The sequence below is a fragment of the Eulemur rufifrons genome, chromosome 7 (assembly GCF_041146395.1).
Source record: "Eulemur rufifrons isolate Redbay chromosome 7, OSU_ERuf_1, whole genome shotgun sequence".
Lineage (NCBI taxonomy): Eukaryota > Metazoa > Chordata > Mammalia > Primates > Lemuridae > Eulemur > Eulemur rufifrons.
Genome location: NC_090989.1, coordinates 283,980,816 through 284,004,231, shown reverse-complemented (window position 1 = coordinate 284,004,231; position 23,416 = coordinate 283,980,816). Strand labels below are relative to the sequence as shown.

At 64.7% G+C, this 23,416-nt stretch overlaps 1 protein-coding gene across 4 annotated transcripts in view; it reads left to right on the top strand.

Annotated features, from left to right (window-relative positions):
• The window catches only part of RXRA (retinoid X receptor alpha), a 153,209-nt gene that overhangs the window by 106,126 nt on the left and 23,667 nt on the right, over positions 1 to 23,416 (top strand). For all 4 annotated transcript variants that reach the window (XM_069477050.1, XM_069477053.1, XM_069477051.1 and 1 more), the window contains exon 2: positions 18,721 to 18,983. In XM_069477050.1, coding sequence (XP_069333151.1) covers positions 18,721 to 18,983 — 263 coding nt within the window. The remainder of the gene's footprint in view (positions 1 to 18,720; positions 18,984 to 23,416) is intronic.

Below are 23,416 nucleotides of genomic sequence, written 5' to 3'. Positions count from 1 at the left end.
GGCCAGCACTGACCGGGCAGGGCCAGGGTGCTCTGAGGGCTCTCTGGGGGCTGGGACTCTGTCTGAGAGGAAGAGGGAGGCTTCTTACAGGAGGTGGCCGTGGCAGGAAGACCTGCAGGGAGTGACTGTGCATGCTCCGGGGTCCAGGCCTGGGGCCAAGAGAGGCTGAGGGCCACAGCAGCAGGAGGTGGGGGTTGGGCAGGATGCCACGGCCGACATGGTGTCCTCAGCCCCACCCCGTGGCCACAGGGCTCCTCTGGTAGAGGGAGGTGGGGCTGGCCTGGGCGAGTGAGTGGTAGAGACCCGTGGGTGGGTTCGGGTGGGGGCCTCTTGGCTCTGCCCGTCTTCCTCAGTGGCTCTGGGTAGAGGGGGGAGCTTCACTGAGAATCAGCCCCTGACCTCCGGTGTCCTCAGCAGGGCACAGCACTGCGGTCCCCTGTCCACACGCTACGCATTCCATGCACTGGCCACCGGGCCCTGGGTGTGGGGCCGTGGGGGGAATGGGTACGGCCTCTGGTGGGGCTGCTGGGCGCTGGTGAGCACCGTCGGGGCGTGTGGGCGCTGCAGTGCCTGGCCCCAGGTGTGGCCTCAGTCTCTGTCCCCAGACCCAGCAGTTTGGGAGAGGCCAGCAGGTGAGCTGGGCCTCATCGGTGGCCCCGTGGTCCCTGTGAGGACCTCCCACCACGTGCACACCCCCGCCAGGATGTGAGCCAGAGGGAGTGGCCGTGCCTCCGCCAAGGGCAGCCACTGGGGGCTAAATTTAACTGCCATGGGGCTGGCGCCTGCCTCCCCACCCCCTCGTGCCCCTGTCTGCTCGAGCTCTCTCTGCCGGCCGCGTGCGGGGAGGAAGGAAGCTGAGGTTTGGGCGGTGTTGTGTGTGTTTGCTTTTTACTGGGCTCGGAGGGCTCTGGCCAGGGCCCAGGCTCTGGCCTCCAGCACCTTGATTGGGAGGGGTGAGGCTGGGGAGGGTAGAGGGGGCCACGGCGGGGCAGGTGGGGCTTCCTGGGGGCCGGGGTGCGTGCAAGGAGGGGAGAGCTGGGCTCGGCAGGTCCGGGGCAGCTGGCAGGAGAGGGGGCCGGACCTGCAGGCCTGGGAGGCAGGCAGACGTCCTGCCCCATGGCCTGTGCCTGGGGAGGCTGCTGTCTGGGGTTTGCTGGACTGGCTGGGTGGACCAGAGGCAGGAGCCAGGCAGGACGGGCCCCTGAGCATGGACGGAACAGCAGGTCTGTGGGATTCGTGGGGTGCTGGGGTGAGGGAAGGCACCTTCAGGGCACTCGGCAGCCCCTGCAGTTACGCGTGGTGGGAAGCTGGAGCCTAGAGGGGCCGTGTGGTGGTGTGCTGGTGACGCGGAACAGCCGGCTCTCTGTGGGGAGGGGCTCTGATGTATCTGGTTTTCCAGTGCCAGTGGTGTGACCCCCCCCCCCCCCCCCCCACTGTGTGGCCGACCTGGGCAGCAGACCTGACGTAGCTTTGCCGAGCTGGGAAGGGACGTGTGCGAGGGCCTGTCCGCAGGGCTGGCTCCCTGCTGGGCAAGGCCCTGCCCACCCTGCTGCTCTGCCTCTGAGGGGCCGCTCGTGACTGTTCTGGATTCTGCCCTAGTGCTGGACTCAGTGCCTGATGCATTCTCAGTGGCTGGCACCTTTGTCTAGGCCGCCCAGGGCCTGGTGGGCGAGACCCCGGCCGAAGGGGCTCCAGCGGGTCGAGAGCCACCAGGCTGTGCACAGAGGTGGGGGTGGGGGCAGGCATTTGAGTGTCGAGTCCTCAGAGGCCTCCCCAGGTGTCAGCAGCACAGGTGTGCTGTGGCAGGATGAGCACCCAGGCTGTGTCACCCCAGGGCACCCTGTGCCACACCTGGGGCCACCTAGCTGGTGGGCGGGGCCTGCAGCTATTGGCTGGGGCCAGGGGTGGGTCTCTCTGTCATCGCTGAGCCATGCCAGGGCGGGCGAGGTGGACATGGGGTGACTTCGGGGGGCCTCGGCAGGTCCACAGGAGGTGGAGGGTGTGGCAGGCTGGGACCCTGGCTGCGGGTCAGGACGAGGCCAGGGCCCGGCTCTCGCCCGGCTGAGGCAAGAGTCGGGGTTGGCCCTGAGAGGTAGCCTTGCAGTCCTGGGCCCGCCTGTCCCCGGTGGGGCTGAGTTTAAGCCTTGCGGAGGGGTGGAAAGGTGGCACTGAGCACCTCATCCTGCCTGGCCACTTGCGAGGACAGAGTTAGTTTTCAGATGATGAGGCTCGTTGGGCACCGACGAACTGATCAGGTGAGGGCCAAGGGATCCCTCGGGCTGGGGAGGATCTGGGGGTCACGGTTGACCACCAGCTGCAGCTGAGCTGGCATGGTGTGCCCTTTGGGGTGGAAGCCTCTGACTTGGGCTGGGCGAGGATGAGGCAGGCTGGGCTGTGGCGCTCGCTCCAGGCAGGTCCACCTTGTGCCCTGTCCCTTGGATGGGCTTGTCCAGGTGTGGTGCTGGGCCCTGAGCCAGACGAGCAGGGAGCCGGCATGTCCAGAGAGAAAGGAACGAGGGTCCCGGCCAACACCGAGGAGGCTGAGGGACCATCTGGCCAGGGTCTCGTGTCCTTAGGAAAATAACGTGTCTGTGGCACGAAAACCCACGCGGAGGGAAGCGTGGCAATTGCCCTGTGCCCCGCTGCTAGAGCCCGGCGTCTCAGACCCCTTCCACTTCACGGTGTGACCCAGGACTTCTCTTACCGTCCTCGAACCCCAGACTGGCCGACATTCGTGGGGCACCTGCTCATGTTGCTGGGCCTGGGGTGCAGGGGGCAGCAAGCCGTGACCTGGGTCCCCAGTGACGAAGGATGGAGTCCAAGGGTGTCACAGGCAGCGGAGACAGACACAGCAAGCTCGGGACAGCCTGCGGGGGGGCGGCAGGCCTGGGACTCAGGCATTTCGTGGTTTCTGGAGAGTGTGGATGTTTGTGGCCGTGGCAAGCTGGGCTTTGGGTGGAGAGTGTGCAGTAGCCACTGCGGGGACCCGTGCAGGCTGTGCTGGGGCCCAGGGCCCGGAGGGGCTGGAGGGGAGACCAAGGCAGAGTTGTCACTTGGCTGTCAGCCTGGACACGAGGGTTCTCTGGCCCTGTTCTGGAAGAGTCTTCCGGGAAGAATGGAGCTCACCCGTGTCCCGCCTGCCACCTGGATGCTGGTGCCCTGGGCTGCCGTGGCCGTCGGGGTTTCCAGAGCTCCAGTGAGGACAGTGCCCACCTGCGGTCCAGGGCCAGCCTGGCCTCCTGCCCTGGGCGCCGCCTGCAGAAGGGTTTTCAAATGGGTGCGAGTGTGTGGGGGTGCTCCCACAGGAGAATTCTGGTCCCTTTCCAGTCCTGGGTGACATCTAGGTGGCCCTCCCCAGTGCCAGCCTGGGATGGGCACAGGCCCGTGCACGCTGTGAGTGCCTCCTTGAGGGCTGGCTCCCTGGCCGCGGCTCCTGTAGCCCGAGCAGGGCAGCCCCACGTGGACAGAGCTGGCTGGGCCTCAGGCCTCCTGGGGGCAGGGACTGAGGACCCCCCACTGTGTGCCGGGGCTGGCGAGGCTGAGGCTGCATCTCTCTGTCCCCACCCCGTCCCTGGGCTTGGCTATTGGCTTATGGGCCCCAAAAGGTGTTGTGTGTCTCAGAAGAATGACCCTGTCATGTGTCTGGAGGGAGGCGAGGGGCCACGGGGGCCCCCTTCCCTCTCATGTTCCTGAAGCCCCCAGAGGTGAGGTCGTCCTGCTGTTCCCAGGGCCCCCAGCATGCAGCGGGGAAGCACGTTAGTCAGGTCAGCTGATTTGCCTGCAGCTGGGCAGCTGGCCGGTGGTGGAGCTAGCTGTGAACTCGGGTCTACCCGATGCCAGGCCTGGCCCTTCCTCTCTGCCCAGGCCCCTGGCGGGTGACAGTCCATCTGCCGTGCCAGCTGTGGGCTGTGATGGTCGTGCCTCGGATGAGGAAATGAGGCCAGGGTCTTTGTCCTCTTCCAAGAAGTTCTTGGCTTTGGCCAATGGGAGCGGCCTGTGGTCACAGGTGTCTGGGTGAGGGTGGTGGGCCGGGTGGCCCTGGGAAAGGGGAACTGGGCCGCTAGGCCAGTGTGAGTGCCACTTGCTCCCAGCCAGTTCCAGGCTGCCTCGAGGGGACGCCGGGTCTCCTGGCTTCCTCCCCAGACTCCTGCCTGCCCTCTGAGCCACCACGCTGCATCGCCCGAGGCTGTGGGACCCCGAGCCGGCAGGCCGGGGATTGATGGGGCCGCCCTCATGGTGGGACCTCTCTCCGGCTCTCGCCATGAGGCTGCACCTCCTTGCCTCTCTTTCGGGAGGTGGCCTGGCCTGGAGGGTGGGGGACCACAGGTGGCTGGCAGGTGAGGGCCGGGTTTGGTGGGCACGGGGATGGTGTGGCCTGGGAGGGTGCCTGTGTCTTGCTTGTGGGTGTGAGACTCATGGTAAGTCTGCTGGGGGTCGGGGCAGAGGACCGGGAGAGGAGCGCCAGGGCCAGGGCCAGGGCTGGGGGGCGGGGCCCAGGGCGCTCCGCAGAGCCTGCTTTTCGCCTGGCCACGGCTGCTGCACGCACACCCCAGGCATGGCCGTGCTGAGGGTGTCTGACGGGTGTCTGATCCTCCCAGGCTGCCTCTGTCAGCTCGCCAGCCCTGGGTCTGCCAGACCCTGAGCCTGAGACCAGGGCCGTGGGGTCTCTGGACCCCGCTGGGAGTCCGGGCCAGAGGCCCCTTGCAGCCCAGCTCGCTCGGGAGAAAGACGGGGTGCCAGCTCTGTGCTAGGGCGGGAGAGGGGCTGTCTTCTTCCCTCTCCTCACTGGAGGCTCTGTGGGGACCCCGAGGGTCTGGCTCTGCTGCACTTTCATAGATGAGGAAACAGGCTGGGTGCGCGGCAGGGCCGTCAGCTAGAAGGGTGCAGTGGACCTGGCCCCGTCCCCCGGGGCCTGGCGTCGGGGCACTCTGAAGGGAGTGGCAGGAGGCTTGGCTGCCTGGAGCCGGCTCTGGATGGCCCGGCGCTTGCCCTGGCCGCCGTGGCTGTGGCGTGGGCGGGGCAAGAGGAGAGGCTGCTCGGGCAACCAGGTGCCGTCTGGGAGTCCCTCTCTGCAGGGAGGGGTGCTGGGATCGGCGGTTCCTGGTCTGGAGGAGAGGGTCCCACATTGTCATGCTGGGGGAGGCCAGGACAGGCTCCCGGGCCCCTCGCCCCTGCCCGGCCCAGGCCCACATCCCACCTCCTCTTTTTAATGACCTGTCGTCTGTTACCTGCCACGTGCTGTGTGCCACGGCCCACGCAAAGTCTCTGTGTCTTCACAGCCATCCCTACAAGGACACACGCTTTGTGCACCCACGTCCCAGGGGAAACTGAGGCTCAGAGCTGTTAAGTGACTTTCCCAAGGCCTCAGGGAGGCTTGGAGGCGGAACTCGAACCAGACCTGGCTGGCCCGGGTGTGAGCTTGGACCATCTTGCTTTTGCAGTTTGCGGAAGTTTAGACCACCTCGCTCAGCACGTATATTCAGTGGTGGACGCCGGAGGAGGCTGGGCTGGGCTGTCTCTGGGAGGCACTCAGTTTTGGAGCAGACACCTAAAATGAGGAACGCTGTGTGCAGCTGGGCACCTTGCCATGAAGTGCCATGCACACGCCTTTCCTGTGTTCCATTATGTTCGTCAGTGGCAGGCACACGGTGTGCCTTGCCCTGCGCGCGTGTCCTGGTGACCTGCTGGGGACCAGGAGCCCACTCTGTGTGTCTCTGGGCTCGGCACTCCCCGTCTCCTTCATTTATCATTTCTGGCTACCACTTTTACCTCTTTCCGATGGCTTGTTCTCTGGGAAGTCATCCAAAGCAGCGTGTTAGCGTTGTGTGTGAAGTTGAGTTAGTAGGCTCTGAGCAAGGGCAACTCACGTAAGTCAAGCGTGTGAGCTTTTAGCTTCTCGAGTCGGCGGCAGCCGCTCTGAGTGTGTCAGGCTTCTGGCTCGCTTCCGTGGTCTTCCTGAGTCTGGGTTGCAGATGGGGTCGTGAGGTTGCACTTTGTCATCCTTTCTCTGCCCCATTCTCCTGACCAGCCAGGTGACAGCTGGGTGCTCTCGGGGCCAGGTGCTAAGAGTTTCCCAGGTGTCCTGTGTGCTGGGCATTCTCTGGAGGGACTGAACCTCCCTGCTTGCCAGGAGCTGCCACACTGTGGATCGTATGCGGGCTTTGGGAACTGGGGTGGCTGGAAGCCTTGGGGGGCGTACTGCTGGGCTGCCCGCTCCTCCCTGCCAGGTGCTGCGGTGGGCGGACCCCACTCTCCCCAGAGGGTGTGTGACCCGGTGGCTGCTGCCTGCCTGGCTTGTCCTCCAGGGCTGTGGCCTTGGGGCCTCTGTGTCTGGCTCCACCTGCCCATTAGCTGGCCCCCCTCACATCCCCACCATGCCTTGGGCCCCTCGGCGTGCAGAGCCACCTTGGTTACCTGACTGGTCTGTCGTGGGTACCCCCAGCCCGTTCCCCTCCCCCTGCCCCTGGGTGTTCAGACACACATGCTGTCACATTCAGGGAAGCTATCGTCATGTAATTGCCAGGAGAGGCGTAAACAGTGGACGTGCAGTTTTGCTGGATCCCTGCCCCCATGTTGACCTTGGCCTTGGCCAGCCCCTGGGGGTTGCTCATGGGGTCTAGAGGAGTAGATGTGGGTGAGGCCAAGCGGGCCAGGAAGGGCGCTGGGGCGGGGGCAGCAGAGGCCGCCCCTGTTGGCCAGGCCCCAGGGGCTTCCAGGCTGGGGGCTTTGGGGGCATATTGGGGGCCATGGGATGTTCTCGTGGCAACAGTGTAGATAGTGGCCCCCTTGCCAAGTGACCAGGGAAGGGGAGGGGATAGCAGTGGAGATGGTTTGCCGAGCTGGCCATAGCCTGGCCTGGGCCAGATCTGAGCTTGGCCACTTCTGGCTCTCACCTGTACAGAGGGGGCTGGTGGGCATCCGGCGGGGCGGCTATGTGGATGGGTGTGGTCATGAGAGCCCAGAGGGTGGCTCTCATGGCTGCCAGCCGGCCTGCCTGTCCCTCCTCTTCGCCCTGGATGCCCTGCGGTTCGCTGGCCGGGCTGGTGTCACCGGGGTGCTCGCTGCAGCCCCACCTCAGGCTCTTGGGGCAGGGCCCAAGAGCACAGATGCTGCCTGCCACCTGTCCACCCTCACGTCCCCTCCTGCCGCCATAGCAGTCCCCAATCAGTGCTGATTGGTGGAGGTGGGAGGGGACACAGGGCTCCAGGTCAGAGCCCTGCTAAGGATGAGGATGGTAGTTCTGGAGTCAGTGGCCCTGGCCCCGTGCTTGCCTGGATTCCACGGTCATGGGTCCCCTTGGCCTCCTAGACCTCCACTTCCCTGTGCAGAATGGAGCCCAGTCTGCTCTCCCTGGGCTGTGGGAGAGGAAGGGGAGGAGTGTTTGGCGCACAGCAGGTTCGAAAGTGTTGGCTGCCTGGGGGGTCAGATTCTCAGCTTGGGAATCAATCCCATCAGCGCTTCCGGAACAGGGCAGCAGGCTGCTGGGGACACCTGACCCAGGTCTCCAGCAGGGCGGGAGGGGTGTGCCGAGGCTGAGCTGCAGAGGCTGCTCTGAGTGCTGCAGTGGCCGGGCAGTGAGCGGGGAGGATCGGCCTCTGCTGGCACCGTGAGTGGCCACGCAGGCCCTGCCGCGAGCGGACAGGGAGGCGCCCATGCTGGGGCTGGATGGGGGAAGCCCCGCTCGGTGGGCTGACATCCTGTTTTCGGTCTGTCTTGTGGGTGGAGCTCTGTCCCTGGTCTGCAGACACTCCGCCAGCCGGGCCCCCGCACACGACGGGCACCCAGCTTGGGTGCTGCTGGCTGAGTCAGCGCGGGCGTGGGTGAGCCTCTACTATGGGGCTGATGCCCCACGTGCTAGTGTGGGCTGGGGCTTACGCTATGGCAGCGGGGTGGGGTGGGGGTTCTTAGAAAGCCGGGACTGACTGGAAGGGCCCCAACTCGGAACCCTGGACGCTGAGCAGGCGCTCTGCCCTCCAGGGACTCTGTGGTCAGGCCAACCTGTGTCCACTGTGCGGCCCTGGTAGCCACGCCCTGCTGCCTTGAGCATCCGAGACCATGTCTGTAAATGGTGATGTTCTGTGGGTTGTGGGGGAACTTGGGGACGTCCCCAGGAGAGGCCAGCCCCACGCTGGGCCCCAGGAGGTGTGCCCTGACCATTCCAGAGTCCCCGACTTAACGGCCCTGTTGGCCCCCCTGGCATGGCGCCCCCCACGCTCTGCCACAGCTGGGTGGGCTGTGGCTGGACCTGGCCTGAGCATCTGCCAGTGCGTTCCTAAAACCGACCGGAAACACACATGAAACCAGAGAGGAGACAGCCCTGAGGGGCAGTGGAAAGCATGCCTGTTCCGCGACAGAGCGGTGGTGGGCAGGGGCCTCTGTGCCACCAAGAGCAAAATGGCTCAAAATGAAACAAGAATCATTTGTTTTCCTGTTGAAGAGAAACTGCGCCCGAGAGCCCGCAGGCTCGGGGGCCCCCGCACCCCCGAGGCTGGTTGTGGAACAGGCGGGGTTTTTCCAGGAATTCCCCTCCTTCCCGCCCACCCTCCTCAGAGGTCTGGGCAGGCACCATGGAGGTGCTGGGGACAGTTCAGGGGGACAGCCTGGAAGGGAGGCCACGGCGCCCAGGAGCCCTGCCAAGCCTTGGAGAGGTGAGCGTCCCTCCAGGTCCCTGGACTGGTGTCCATCCCCCAAGGTGGGCGTCATTGCTGGAACTCACAGGGCCCAGGGTGTCTGCTGTGCCTGGCCACCCTGGTGGCTGAGGGGTGACAGGTATTGGGGGCACGAGGGGCAGGGAGCTGGGGCTCTGGGCCTGGCCAGGCATCTCTTGCTCTGGGCTTGGAAGCACCCGCCCCTGAGCCCTGGTTTCCCCTCTCCAGGTTGTGGACAGCTCTCTCTCGTTGTGACACTTTTGTGAGCTCGTGTAGTAAATGTTGGCCCCGTGTGCACGTGGAGTGGGTATCTGGGCTGCGGCAGCTGCTGCTTAGAGCATCTTTTATCACCGTAGAGACTGCATTTTTAGGGAAACTTGACCGTCGCCTGGCACAGCAGTGTCAGCCAGGCCCCGGGGTCAGAGTCTCCATTTGCAGAGGTGAAGGCTGGGAGGATGTCACACAGCAGCTGGTCACAGTTCCCAGCTTCCTGGGGCCCGTCCTTATCATCACACCTCATCTGTGGCCCTGCTTCCTGCCACAGGGTTTCCACTGGGCCCTGGGCTTGACTCCCACCTATACCTGGCCTCTGCCCCAGGCGGCTCTTCCTGGTCTGTTGGGCAGGGGCATGGCCCAGCCGTCGGGTGGCAGTCGGGTTGGTCTGCCTGCCATTCCCAGGGAAGGGGACTCCGTGCACAAGCCATGGGGCTGGAAAGCAACTCTTGGGACTCTCTGGGGGTGACTGGCATCTTTCTGGATGGTGGCCCTGAGCCTGTCTTGTCCCTCTACCCCCTGGCAGGGGTCTTTTCTGGGAACCTGCTGAGGGAGTGTGACTGGGTGGTCCTGGCTCCGAGGCCCCAGCACTGGGCGCTGCCTATCTCTGCGCTTTCCTGACTCCCTCCTCGGTGCTGGCTGGCTGGGCCAGGCCCTCTTCACCTCTGGGTCCCTGGGATGAGTGGGTGACCTTGTCCCCCAGCCATCTCTGGGGGTGATGTAGAAGTGTTTGCCAGTAAAATCAGATGCCTTGGCATGCTCCTAAAAGGGCTGGATTCAGATTTGGAGGCCATGGTCCTAGATTTGGGGGCCCTGGTCCAGGCTCCTTGGGGTCAGGACTCTATTCTGCGGTCACCGCACGTGATGGCCGTGTGGCTTGCACCTGGGGATGAGCCTCGTTTGGGTGGATGGAAACAGCACTGGAGTGGGAGCTGGCCCTGGGCCTGGCATCGGGTGGGCCTCAGAGTTCCACAGCCACTGGCCAGTCACTGCAGTCCTCCCACCCTGCCCGAGCTCGTTGGGACAGGCCTCCTAAAAACCTGGCTCTGCCCTACACTGGGAAACCCTGGCATCAAGGGGAAGAGGGTGTGACAGTAGGGAATGGGCATTTCCTGAGCCAGTGTTTGGAGCATCCGTACCAAGAGCCAGCAGGGAGACAAGTACACGGCAGGCTCTGCAACCTGTTAGTGGCTGTGAGCGGTCCTGGTGTCTTCCACCTGCACAACACAGGGTGGTGAGGGGGTCACGACACAGCCGGGGACTGGGCAAGGGAGGACGGGGGCTGGCAGGGGTCTGGCCTGCACCTCCCAGCTGTCCTGTGCCCCCTGTGCCTCCCTTCCCAACCCATTTCTCTGAGCTGTGAAGAATCTGGGAGTGGACGTAGCCCTGGGTCTCAGTTTCGTCATCTGTGCCATGGTGTGGTTTGGGCACCGCAGTGCCTACGGTGCCCATGGACAGTGGCCACTGTGGGCATCTGGCAGAGCCCCGCTGGCCCAGTGAGTGGTGACAGCAACTGCTACAAGCATCAGGAGAAGGTGTGAGGCCTGTGGCCACAGCCCCCATGGACCACGGGCTTCTAAGGGGAGTGGGCACAAAGGGGTGGCTTCCTGCAAAGACCCTGGCCCCAGTGCCCCAGTGTGTGGGTGTCTTTGCTCCTCAGCTTTCTGAGTGCTCCTGGGGCTGGTTGGTCACAGGGAGACCCTCTTCTTCCTGGCCATGCTTCCCACTTCCCTCACCGTGGTAGGGTTCCAGCTGCACTGGCCACCACGGGGTTCAACCGCAGCACCCCCAGGATGTATGAGTGGGCTGGCAAGGGCTGCTGTCAGCCTGGGCACCACTTCTTGTTCCTCCTGCCCCTGGCCAGCGCCCAACTTGCTCAGTATGGCCAAGAAAACCTGGAACATCATTTCTTTATCCCTTTGCCACTTATGGCAAAACCCATTGGCCTCTCAGAGTTTCAGCCTCCGTTCTGCACGGTGGAGGAGGGCAAGGGGTTGCTCAGGTGATGCTGGTGATGTGCGGTGTTGATGGTGTGGTGGTGATGATGGTGATGATGATGGTAATGGGATGATAATGGTGATGGTGGTGATGATGGTGATAGTGATGATAATGTGATGGTGGTGGTGATGATAGTATTGATGGTGTTGACGGTAGTAGTAGTGTTCATGGTGATGATGATGTTGATGGTTGTGGTGGTGATGTTGATGGTTGTGATGGTGGTGATGGTGTTGGTGATGGTGGTGTTGGTTGTGGTGATGGCGATGATGGTGGTGATGGTGGTGATGGTGATGATGGTGGTGATGGTGATGATGGTGGTGATGGTGATGATGGTGGTGATGGTGGTGATGGTGGTGATGGTGGTGATGGTGTTGGTGATGGTGGTGGTGGCAGTGGTGTTGGTGATGGTGGTGTTGGTTGTGGTGATGGCGATGATGGCAGTGGTGGTGATGGTGATGATGGTGGTGATGGTGATGATGGCGGTGATGGTGATGATGGCAGTGGTGGTGATGGCGATGATGGTGGTGATGGCGATGATGGTGGTGATGGCGATGATGGTGGTGATGGCGATGATGGTGGTGATGGCGATGATGGTGGTGATGGCGATGATGGTGGTGATGGCGATGATGGTGGTGATGGTGATGATGGTACAGAGGTGTTTGTCATCGAGTGCTTACTGGATGCCTTCACAGACATTGCCCTACCCTGAGCTTTATCATCAAGAGCAGTTTGACTGGGCCCTTTGGGCCTTGGTGGGGCCTGTCTCCATGAGAGGCATAGTAAGGGGTGAGCCCTGTGCGCTGGGAGTTTGAGGTCAGTCAGGGCCGAAGGGCCTTAGTTGGTTTCTCCTGGCTGCAACTTGGAGAAGGCCAAGGTGTGTGAGTCACCCTTCCTTGTTCTCATGCCCTGAAAGTTGTGGCGTCTCTTGTGTGTGTGTGTGGGGGGGGGGGACCCTGAGGGTCCTGCAGGTCTGGGTTGTCCTTGCCTTCACATCTGTTTCCCTGGGGACCGGGCTGCCTGGCCAGTCTTGCCCGCATGCTGCGCGCCCTCCCATGGCAGGACCAGAGGCCTCAGGTAGCACCCTGGGCCTCTTGTCCTCACTTCACGCCCCCTCACTGCCCTGTGTCTGCCAAGCCCCTGCTGTGAGCCGGCCCCTGCTCCCACCTCGGGGGAACTGAGCATGTCCCCACCACAGAGGCCTCCTGGGCTGGAAGGGCAGAGGGGAGGGTGTTGACTTCTAGGACGGAGAGCCCAGTGTGTGGCTCCTCCTGGGGCGAGGTGTCAGGGAGTTAAGACCCTGCTTTCTCCTGATTTGCACAGGGGTTGGTGCCCATAAAGGTGGCCTTGGCATTCAGAATCCTTGAGGGTCCCATGGTCAAATGGAACCTGAGGGGCTAGAGCTCACGGAAGCATTGTCTAGACAGGAGTCCCGAGTGCTGACCCGCCCTGGCTCACCTGGGCTTGCTCTCGAGGCCTGGACGCCTCAGGCTCGTGGGGAAGCATCGGTCTCCTTCTGAGCCCTGGGAGGAGCCTGTCCACGCCGGGTCCACAGCCTCTGGTCCCTCCCCGCTCCCCCACGTCCTCGGGGCTGGTGGGATTGTGGTGTTGTGTCTAGCACAGGACTGAATCTCTGTCTCTTGCTCAGTGGAGTCCTGCCTGTCCCTTGGCCTCGGCCTCCTGTGTCCACCCCCTGCCCCGACCCTTCTCTCCTGGCCCACTGGCCAGCCACGGGGACAGGTGATCGTGGTAGGGCCCTTCCCACCTGGGCCCCTGGGGCGCCCTGTCTGTGTCAGTGGTCGGGCAGGGCTGCACGTGGGAGCCGTGCTTTGGCGCAGGTCAGCGGTGGGCTCTGTGGGGCCTGTGGGGAGGAAGCCCCTGCTGGGCACCCAGGGGTCAACAGCCCTTAGGGCCACTGCTGGTGGGAGTCGGAGGTACAGTGCCTCCTCCTTCCTCTTGCTCCTCCAGTGCCTGGGCAGGTCTGGCCACCCCCGGCTCAGAGTGGCGGCCTGAGTCCTGGTGCCTGCAGCTGGCGGACCTGGAGGACCTGGCTGGGGGTGGAGGGTGGCCTCCTGGTGTTGTGTTCCTCGTTCTCCCACCGGACCCTGCTTTGGGGCTCTAGGCTCTTGTTGGGGGGAGGCCTGAGTTTGTCCTGACCACCCGGGAGGGTCAGGCTGGCTCTGTGTCCTCAGCGGGGACTGAGATTTGGGTCCTGGGCTGTTGGTTAGGGTAAGGGCAGGGTGACCCCAGAAGAGCTGAAATTCCAGCCCAGGCCCCCTGAGCTGTAAGCCCACAGTGGGCAGGAGGCAGCGGGTGGGCCATGCTCCTGGTCTGGGGGTGACAGGTCCTGAGTCTCCGCCCGCCCTCCGCAGGGAGGTGGGAAGCAGGCACAGGGCGGGGGCTGAGAGCCCACCCTGCTGTGTGCTTGCGGGGCCCATTCCTCTGGGCGGCACGGCAGCCTCTGGAAGGGGAAACCGAGGCTTACTAGTTCAGGGTCCCTTGGCCAGGGAGTGGTGGGCCCGCCCCGAGGGTGGGCGGGAGCCCATTGTCACCACGGCCAGCCCTCCCGAGTTGCCGCCCGTGTGCCCGCCCTGCCCGGTTCCCGAGGGCCCCTCACCTGGTGGGGCTGTGGACGCTTCCTTCCTCCTCCCCCCTGTTCTAACCACCCTCAGCTTCCCCCCAAACCCGACCGCCCTGGTCCTGCCACGTCCCCGTCAGTCCCTGCCAGCGCTGCCACTTCTCCCTCCCCCCGCGGGCGGGGAAGCAGTACTTCCGGAAGGTGGGGGCTGGAGGTGGGCGTCCAGGAAGCTCTGGGGGCCTCGAGCCGCCTGCCACAGGGTTTCGGTTCCGGGGGGGTCCCCAGGCAGGGTGCAGAGGTGCTGGCTCAGCACGTAGGCTTCGCCCTGGGCTTCCCCCCACCGCCCGCACTTCTCAGCTCCTGGGCCCCCACCTCTGTGCTGTCCTGTGCGCCCCGCCTTGAAGCCCCAAGGGACTGCCATTCCCCTCCCTCCCTTCCAGCTTCCTGCAGGGCTCCCTGGGCCCGGGATCGGACCTCAGTGTCCTCTTTTGCCCGTGAGGGCACGTGGCCTGCCCCCCCCCCCCGCCCCGGCCGTCAGCCCGCTTGGACCCTGCGTTTTTGGTGCTGCCGAGTCCAGAGGCCCGTGGAGGAGCCTTGAGCCCCCTCTCCAGGACCTGTGCGTCCCCGGCTGCCCGGGAGGGCAACGGCGCCTGGTGGGGGGCTCGTCCCGCCCCAGCTGCAGTCAGGCTGGCATTTCCTGTCACCTCCTCTGCCTCCCCCGCCTGCCAGGCAGAGGCCAGAGGAGAGTTGGTGGGGGTTCCCAGGCTTCCTGCCAGGGCTTCCGGGGAGCAGGAGGTCCTGGTGCGCGTTCCAGAGGAAACCCCTGCAGCTCAGGGACTTTGGTTGATAGGGATGTCTCTTGAGCCCTGGGGACACAAGTGTCCCTGGGGCCATTCCTGGGCGGTGGTTGTAGCTGCTGCGTGCATACAGTCATGGTGGGGAGCTCACCCCCCTCACGGAGCAGCCTGTGCCTTGTCGGACAGCAGTAGTGATGAGAACATTATTTATTTTGCCTTTACTAAATGTAATTTTCCGCTCCCAGCACCCCAGATCTGCCCTCTGGGGCCCAGGGAGCTGCTCCGCGCCTGCCCTGGGTGCCAGGTGTTCCAGGGCATTCTATCTCTGCCCTATAGTTTCTGCTGCTGGCCTGCAGGCGTTGCATTTTAGAGTCGGCTTTGTGCCAAGGGTGAGATCGCTCCACCACCTCTTCCATGCAGCCTTCCTGGATTGAAATCTAGCTGCCGAGGGAGGTGCCTTTGCCCATGTGGGAGGTGCCGGGGCATCTCCCCTGCCTGAATCGGGGCCTGCTCTCCTCTCTCTGTCTGTCACTGGAGGTCCTGTGACCTGGGCCAAAGTCCCGGGTCACACTGGCTGCTGCTGGTGCTGAAGGGGCCTGGCGGGTGTAAGGGGTGTGAGGTTCTGGGATTGTGGGCCTCGAGCGTCACAGGTTCTGAGGTTCCCAGACTCAGGGATTTGATTCTGTCACCCAGAGCCTGTTGCTCTGCCGCCCCTCTGTGCTGGGATGGCTGTGTGTCTGCCAGTTGAGTCTGGGGTGTCTGAGGCTGGCCCGAGGGAGCCCCCAGGGCCGCCCCACGCCCCATGGGAGGGAACAGGGAGGGTCAGATGCGCCAGTGGAGACCAGCTGGTGACAGCCCTGCACTCCAGAGTGACTTTTTAAGAGAAACGCCTTATCGTCGCTGCGTATCAGGGGTGGGGATGGATGGAAAAGGCGGAGCCGGCACGTGGACAGGGCCTTTTGCTGCAAGTAGAGGATGTTTAGGCGTTTTTTGCATTTTCTTTTTAACATTCCCTTCCTGGCCAGAAAGCGTTTCTCTCCAGAAGACTCCAGAAAACACGCCCAGCCCATTGTCACGGGCTCCGGGAAGGTGTCCGCTGTGGATGTTCTTTGTAAACAGGAAGAGCCCTGGAGTGGGGGCCTGGGGGCAGCGGGCCATGCCAGGGGGCATTGCTGGGTGGCCGAGGGGGCATTGCTGGGTGGCCGGGAGCCGGGAGGCCCTGGAGCAGTTGCTGGACGGGGCCTGCACCGTTAGGCTGGGGGCGGGGCCAAGCCCGGGGAGCTGGGGCTCCACCCTTGTCTGGGGGCCACACCCACAGGCTGGTAGGTTGGGGGCTCCCTCCCTGTTTTCTCCCCTTTCTCCCCAACCCCTCCTGGCCCTCCCTGACCAGTTTCCTCCCCTACCTAACTGGCTCCCCTTCCTCAGGGGTTTCAAACTTGAGCCGAGTACAGGCAGTGTCTTGGAGGCCAGGAAAGAGTTGGGGCCTCCCTCCCTCCCTCCCTCTCTTGCCTCTTTCCCTCCTTCCCTCCCTCCATCCTCTGGCTGGAGCTTTCTCCTGCCGCTCCTCCTCTTCCTGCCAGGGAGAGCAAGCGAGCCACACCGGCCAGCCCAGCTGCGCGGCCGGCGCTGTGTGCAGGCTGAGGCCGAGTCCTCGCAGCAGCGCCCTACGCGGCTGCAGCTACGTGAGCTGGCGTATCTTGGCTGAGAAACGCCTTTCACTCCCCGGCCCGCCCCTTCGGCAGGAGTGCTCCTTTGTGGGTGGGCACAGCTGGCCCACAGCCCCCTCTCCGGGGTCTGGGCCGGCCGGCCCTCCTGTCCTGGGGACAGCTGCCTTAAGGAGACAAAGCCCGCAGGGTGGTCTGGCAGAAACCTGCAGCCCCCTCCAGTCCTCCTGTGGTTACGCCGTAGCAGGGGCTGGGGGAGGGGAAGCCGGGAGCATCCAGCAGCCGCTTCTCTCCTGGCCTTCACATCCCCGTGTTGTTCTCAGAGGCCAGGAGCAAAGGTGGCTTCCCCAGGGGCGGCCAGGGCCTCAGGGTCAGGCCACTGCCAGCCTGGCTTCTGCACAGCCCTGCAGTTTGGGGCCCGGCCTGACGCAGCCTCCCCTGGGTGGGTGCCCACAGGGCTGCCCTTGCCCTTCTCTGGTGGGGACGGTTGCACGGCCACTTGGTGCAGAGTCAGCCTCGCGTTCCTGTCCCTTCCGCCCGCAGTCAGCGGGCTGCTTCTCAGGACTGGGCTGACAGGGAGGGCCCAGCCCCGGGTAGCCGCATGGACTCTGGTTCTGTAGAGGGGTGGGCCGCCTGCGTTTCCCGATGAGGAAACTGAGGCCAAGAGAGGGAGGAAACGGGCTCAGGTGTCCCCATCCGGGGGCAGGTGAAGGTGGGGGGAGGCATTCCCGGCATCCTGGCAGTGCCCTGGTGGCCCGGGTGTGGCTGCAGCGTTCTGGGATTGTGCCGTCGGGTGGTTCCGCCAGTCCCAAGGACACAGTGACGTCAGAGCTGTGAAGGCTGCAGTGACGTCAGGGCTGTGAAGACCTTTCACAGACTCGGGTGACACACTCTCCTGCCACCTCCTCCCTCAGCCCCTCGCTGCTCCCTCCCCGGCCTTCTCCACCTGGGGATTCTGCCTCCACGTGCACACGTTTACGTGTGGGTCCCGCGTCCTCGCCCGCCGGGAGCCTAACGGCTAATGGGGGTGATGTGTGGCCCGATTGTCACCAGTGTGTGCCACCAACATCGCGTTCTAGAACCCCATACGTTTGCATTTTCAACCTCAGTGAAATCGTTCATTTCCAATTTTGTGAACGGCAAGGTTGCCAGTGGGCACAGAGGCTCGTTGGCTGGTGGAGTCCGTACCAGGCTGGCCCACCCGCTGTGGACCCGTTCGTGGAGGGTGCCTGGCGGAAGGTGGCTTCCGGGCTTCTTCCTGCCCCCGCTGAGAAGGGCTGCCACGGAGGCAGCGTGGGAATGGCAACTGCTCCCGGACAGGGGCTTGGCCTCTGGGCTGGTGCTGGCACAGGTGCTGGGCTCACCTGCGCTGTGGGGCGGAGGCAGGTCCCATGCCGGTCCTAGCTACGTTGGCAGTGGTATCCTGAGATCCTCTGCACAGGCGGCAAATGCCGATGCCCTGCACGGGGCTTCTTCCCGCCAGCCTGGCGCTCAGCGAGTGCCCAGACACGGCTGCTCCGGGGCTCGGAGGTGAAGCCTTCCTGAGGCTGTTGAGGGGGGCATGTGGGTTCAGTCAGAGCTGCTCCATGTGCCCGTGGTCCTGCCCTGCTCCTCAGAGGCCGTGTGATCTCGGGGCGGGAAGGGCTGTGGTGCCACACTGCAGGTGGGAGGCGAGGCCAGCGAGGGAGGGGGCCTGCCCGGAGCTCCCAGCCTGCGGGAGGAGGCATGCGGCGGAGCGCACTGTGCCCGTGGCCACCTGTGGGGCTCCTGATGTTTTCCCGGTGGTCTGAGCAGCCGTGGGCAGTGGAGTCACCCTGGGGAGCCTCCCTCCCTCAGGGTGGGGTGGGGGCCTCATTAAGCGCTTGCTGGGGACTTTGAAATTCTCGAGATGAAAGGCTGGAGTGTGGGAGGCCCAGCTTCTCCGGGCCTCTGTGGGCTGCCCTCCGTGCCTGGCATACACCTGCACCCTCCACGTGGCCACCCAGAAGCTCCCCACCCACAGGGGAAGTGCCAGGTGCCCCCACCCCACCTTTCTGGTCCCCTCCTGCCCCTGGGGCCCCATGAGACCAAACAGACCCCAGACCACGGAATCTCAGCTGCCATTGCCGTGGTACCTGAGCAGGCCCAGGCGGTGTGGCCTGGCAGTTAGGGCCACCGACTGTGGAGTGGCTCAGCTTAGGAGCCAGGCCCGGCTCTGCCACGGCAGCTCCCAGGACGCAGGGCCTTGCTTCTCCCGCCCATAGGATGGATGAGAACAGCACTTACGCGCTCTGACCCTGCGCATGCACCCGTGCCGAGGCCAGGCCGGCTCCTGGTGCGTAGCAGGTGCTCCGAGAACATCAGCCCTTGTCGCTCTTGTTATCACTGCCTGGCCTTTACGTCCACCCCCTGCGGGGATGGCAGAGGGGCCAGTCCTGGCCGTGGCGTCCCTCCCTCTGCTTCCTGGGCACACACAGGCGTCGGGTGTGGAGGTGGGCGGGCCCAGATGGACATCTTGGGGTGCACTGATGACAGCCTCTGCCTCGGGCCCAGCCTAACACGCGGGCCAGGTGGGGGATGGTGCCTTAGAGGGGAGCTCTGGGCACCCCCAGCCTGGCCTCGTGTCGGGGTGCCGTCTGGACCGGTAGACCCACTCTGGGGGTGCCTGGGGTCTTCCTGTGGGTCTGTCTGCAGCCTGAGGGGAGCAGGCAGTTGGTGTGAGTTGTGGAGGGGTCCACCCTGACCGTCTGCTCTGACCCTGCCCTCCGTGGATTCTTGTCTTGCAGACTTCTCCACCCAGGTGAACTCCTCATCCCTCAACTCCCCGCCGGGGCGAGGCTCCATGGCTGCCCCCTCATTGCACCCCGCCCTGGGACCTGGCATCGGCTCCTCGCTGGGCTCCCCAGGGCAGCTGCACTCGCCCATCAGCACCCTGAGCTCGCCCATCAACGGCATGGGCCCGCCCTTCTCGGTCATCAGCTCCCCCATGGGCCACTCCATGTCAGTGCCCACCACGCCCACCCTGGGCTTCGGCACGGGCAGCCCCCAGGTGAGTGCAGGGCTGGGGCTGGAACGGGACAGGCAGGGGAGGGGTCTGGGTGGGGCTGTGGACTACGAGGCAGTGTGGCCCCAGCATCTTGCCGACCCTTGGTGAAGGTGCCCGTCCTTTCCCCTTTGACTTGTGAGAGACAGCACCCCGGGAAGCCATGTGCCCAGAGAGGGTTTGGGCCCAGGTCTGCTGGGCTCCTGGGCCTAGACCCCTTAGGGATTGGCAGCTGAGCTTCCTTGCAGCTGGTCCCGTGCCCCGGCAGGGCCCCTCCCATGTGGGAGGGCTGGGGGCATCCCGACCAGGGAGCTCTGCAGGGTGGGGGCTCTGCTTTCCTTGGGCCCGCTGCCCTCCCTGGGAGCCCTGTGCCCACATGGGCCTGGCTCCTTCCCTCCTGGTCTGTGCTCACACCCGTGCTAATGGTCTTAGCGCCCCACGCCCCAGGGAACAGCTGTCCAGGCTCAGTGCAGGTGCCACCCTCCTTGGATGCCAGGCCTCGGGCCCCAGGTGGCCTGGGTGGCAGTGGGTGCTCAGTGTCCTCAGCTCTGTAGATGCCTGGTTGTCTGTCGGGCTCGGTGACTTGCTCTATGGCTTCTCTAGCATGGTCTGGCTGTTCGGGTTGTTTCTGGGTCAGGAAGTGGCTGGAGCCTGGCAGGGCCTGGCACAGCCCAGGTCTTGCTGTGGGGACCTTGGGGCCTGGCCCACTCCCTTCTCCCTCAGGGAAGACACCCTGAGTGCCTCTGTGTCCCTGACCTGGGAGGGCTGCAGGGCGGAGCTGGTGGATTTCTACCTGGCTGGCGGGAGCCCCTGTGTCTCCCCTAAGGCCCTCTATCTCTCGGGAACTCTATTTGTTTTTCCCCAAATAGGCAGGGGCACTCTCTTCCTACTTTGGGTTTCTGTGTCTGGGTTTGGCCGTTTGTCCCCCAATAGGTGAAGGCTCCTTGGCAAAGGCTTTGGTGCCCTCTTGGGCCGGCCCATCGGGGAGGGCCTCGCAGTGGCAGCACGTGCCAGAGTCACACAGCTGGCAGCACCTGTCCTGTCCCGCAGACTCCCAAGGCCCTGCTGCCTGCTGGGCTGCTGCTCCTGGTGCAGGACCGGGGTTGGCTGGGGTCAGAGCCAGCCCACCATCACGCACCTGGGCCTGTTCAGAGCTGGCCTTGGCCCTCCCGAGCCCCCCTGGGAATCTCAGTCTTTCTAGGCCACCCCGTCACAGCCCCTCTTCCTTGGCACATGTGCAGAAGAGCTGGGCCATTGCCCAGGAACATGCCGCTCCCCGTCCCTGTCACATCACCTGGCCTTCCCAAAGCAAGCAGAAGGCTGTGGTGCTGGCGTGAGGGTGGCCCCAGCGGCCTCCCTGGGCCTGGCCGTGTTATTTTTAGCGTAGCCACTCTGCCCCCATTCTCGCTGGCTGCAGGGTGCCACGCAGCGGGAAGGCAGTTGAGGACTCGGAGTCGGCCGGCCCCTGCCTGTCCCTTGGCCCGCTGGCTGGCACCTGCTGGCTCCCAGAGCACCGCGCGGCTGCTTGCGGGGCCCCCAGGCCGGCTGCCTGCCCTGGACACCCAGGGGTCCGTGCACTGCAGGAGCCTGGGTGTCTGGGTCTCTGCTGCGGGGCAGAGCCGAGGGCTGTGCAGGGGCCTGTGCCCCAGGGTGCCCACCCGAGGGTGAAGAGATGCTCCCAGCAACCTTGGGTGCCCTTGTGAGCGAGTGTCCCCAGCCCCCTCGAGGGTAGCAAGGGGTCCAGGGGTGGGCGAGGGGGTGGGGCCCAGTGTCCCCCAGACTTTCTCTGCTGTCCTGCCGTCGGCCCTGCCCCCGCAGCATGGCGGCCAGTCTGCCGTGGTCTGAGGCCCGCGCTTGGCTTTAGGTTCCCCACGCCCCACGGCGGCTTCCATGGGAGCCGAGTGCATCGTGGGCTTCAGCAGTTTGTCTTGGAAACCTGGTGTTCCTCATTCATGGGAGTGTGAGTAGAGTTTGGGGGGGCGGATGTGCCCCCACCCACAGCCCCAAAACCACAACCGCAAAGTCAGAGTTCCTGGAGCCAGCGAGGCCCTCTGACTTCTGCTGTTGTCGGGGAGGGCCTGGCGCTCGGCTGCGCTCTGTCTGCTCAAGTCCGCAGCCAGGAAGGGCCATCAGCATCACTGAGCGAGGGCCCTTGGACCCTCCCAGCAGGGGGATGGAAGCCTGGGGGCTTCTGGGTGGAGCCAGGCCAGTCCTCAGCCCCTGGCTCCTCACCCGCTGGTCGGGAGTCGGTGGGGGGGGGGCCTCCAGCAGGGCAGGGCTCAGGGGAGGTTCCCACGGCGTCCCAGAGGTCTCCTGCCTGTATCTGGCTCACTGGGGGTGTGTAGTGGGTACTGGCAGAGGGGACAGTGCCAGCTCCCATGCGGGGAGGGTTTCCTGAGTGCCCAGTGCGGTGCTGGGAGCAGAGTTAAGGCCTCTGAACTCTAGCAAAGCCTCCCGGCAGGGGCCTGCCCGGGGCCTGCGGGCCGAGCTGTCTGCACGAGGAAGTGTGCACGTGAGGCTCAGGGTGCATGGTGGGCGGCGCTGATGCCAGGCACCTGCTGGCCCGGGAGCTGAGCTGGAAGGGAATATGGAGGGGTGGACGGGGGAGGCCCACAGTGGGCTTGGAGGTGGTGGGCCTTCTGGCGCAGGGGCTGGTGTGGGCCTGCAGGGGCTTGGGAAGGAAGGGCGTGGTGGGCGTGTGGGGAGGGAATGGGTAGATGGGCAGAAGACCGGGTGGGGCATCCAGGAGGTGGGAACCGAAATAGGTGCCAAGGATATGAAAGGGGAAATGGGATGGACCCCACCCTGGCCACGCACGGAATCTTCGGGCTCCAGCGAAAAGCCGTCAGTATCCTGGGTCTCCTGGGAGGAGGATGTGCGGGAGGACTGCTGCGTAGATGCTGGCGAGGCCGCTGGGGAGGGTGCGCTGGTGCAGAACGAGGCTCCAGGGCTGCCCTGAGCTCCGCTCTGAGCTCACTTCTAGGGCTGGAAGGGCAGGAGGAATGTCCGAGGCGGTGGCTGGTCTCCCGTCTCCCTGCTCCGCTCAGCCCTGCTTTGGCAGCCACACCCAGGCCATCTGCTTGTGCAGCCCAGGGGAGCAAAGTGGGCACCCCGGGCCGTGCTTCACTCTCCCCAGACCCCTTAGGCTTCCCGCGTTCAGCCCGGGAGCTGACTTGGCCATAGCACAGGCTCTGGGGGAGTGTGATTGTCTGCTCTGTCCCCTCCTGCCTGGAGCCCCCTTCCCTGAACAGGGCTGCTCTGGCTCCACCTCAGTTTGCCTAGGACATGTACCAGGCCCAAAGGCCTGCACCCGGGGGGCCGGGAGAGCAGGTGCCCCTGCCCACCCTCTGTGGCTTGGGGTGACCACAGAAAGAGGAAATGCTCGAGTTCCTCTCCGAGGTGCTGCCAGGAGATCTGGTCCTGCAGAGCTGTGGCCTGGGCTTCTGCGGTGCAGGGAAGGCTGGTGGCCGGGGAGGGGGCTCTTGTGCTCAGCCCGGCCCGAGGGCCTCCAGCTCAGACGTCCTCGGTGACTCCCCACCGCTAGGGCACATGTTGCTAGTGTCCCGTGTTTCCTTCCATTGGCCGCTGCTGCCACCCTGTCTCTGATCTGTCCCAGCCCTGGCTGTCCCGACCTTTCTTTCTCCGAACAGTCCTTTAGTTTCTCTCCCTCCGAACGTTGGTGTGGGCAGCCCTCTGCCTGGGATGCCCCTGCCACCCTCCCAGGCCCCAGCCCGTCTCCTGGAGGCCCGAGGGCTCGTTGCAGCTGCGGTTTCTTGGCCGTGTAAGTTGGTGGTCATGGAGCACGTGTTGCCTGCGAGCCGTGCTCCGAGCCCTGCCCTTGGATCTGTTCATCTGCGTCCTCAGGTCGGCCCCCAGCAGGAGGCACGGACGGGCCAGTGCTGCAGACAGGGAGCTCAGGCCCGGAGTGATCAGATAGTTTCTCCAATGTCACAAGCTAACGGAGGAGGCAGAATTGTCTGGTTAGACAGCGACTGGCCCTTCTGTGTCTTCCCGGGCCTCGGGGTCACCAGTGGGCCCTGGTGGGCTGGGCGGGGCCTGTTCCCTGGTGCCTCCCGGTGTCTGTGCCCGGGCAGGGGGCACTGGGTGCTTAGTGAACAGCGTGCAACGGGTGGGCCCGAGGAACACATGCTCCTCCCCTGCTGAGCGGTTCTGGGCAAGCCCCTCCCCCTTGAGGCCTCAGTTTCCCCTTCTGCAGCATGTGGGATTGTAGACTCGGTCATCACCTGCTAACTCTGGGAGGGCTGAGCTCCGCCCCACCCCGCTGCTCAGAGCTGTGCGACCTGGGCCCCCCCATCCCCGGGTCGCAGCGTCTGCATCTGGGGCCCCGGGGTTTTCCAGGCAGGGAGGAGCGGGTGTGCGCAGACGTCCGGTACTTTCTCCTGCCCCTTCTTAGTTCCCGGTCTCCTGCCTGCAGATGA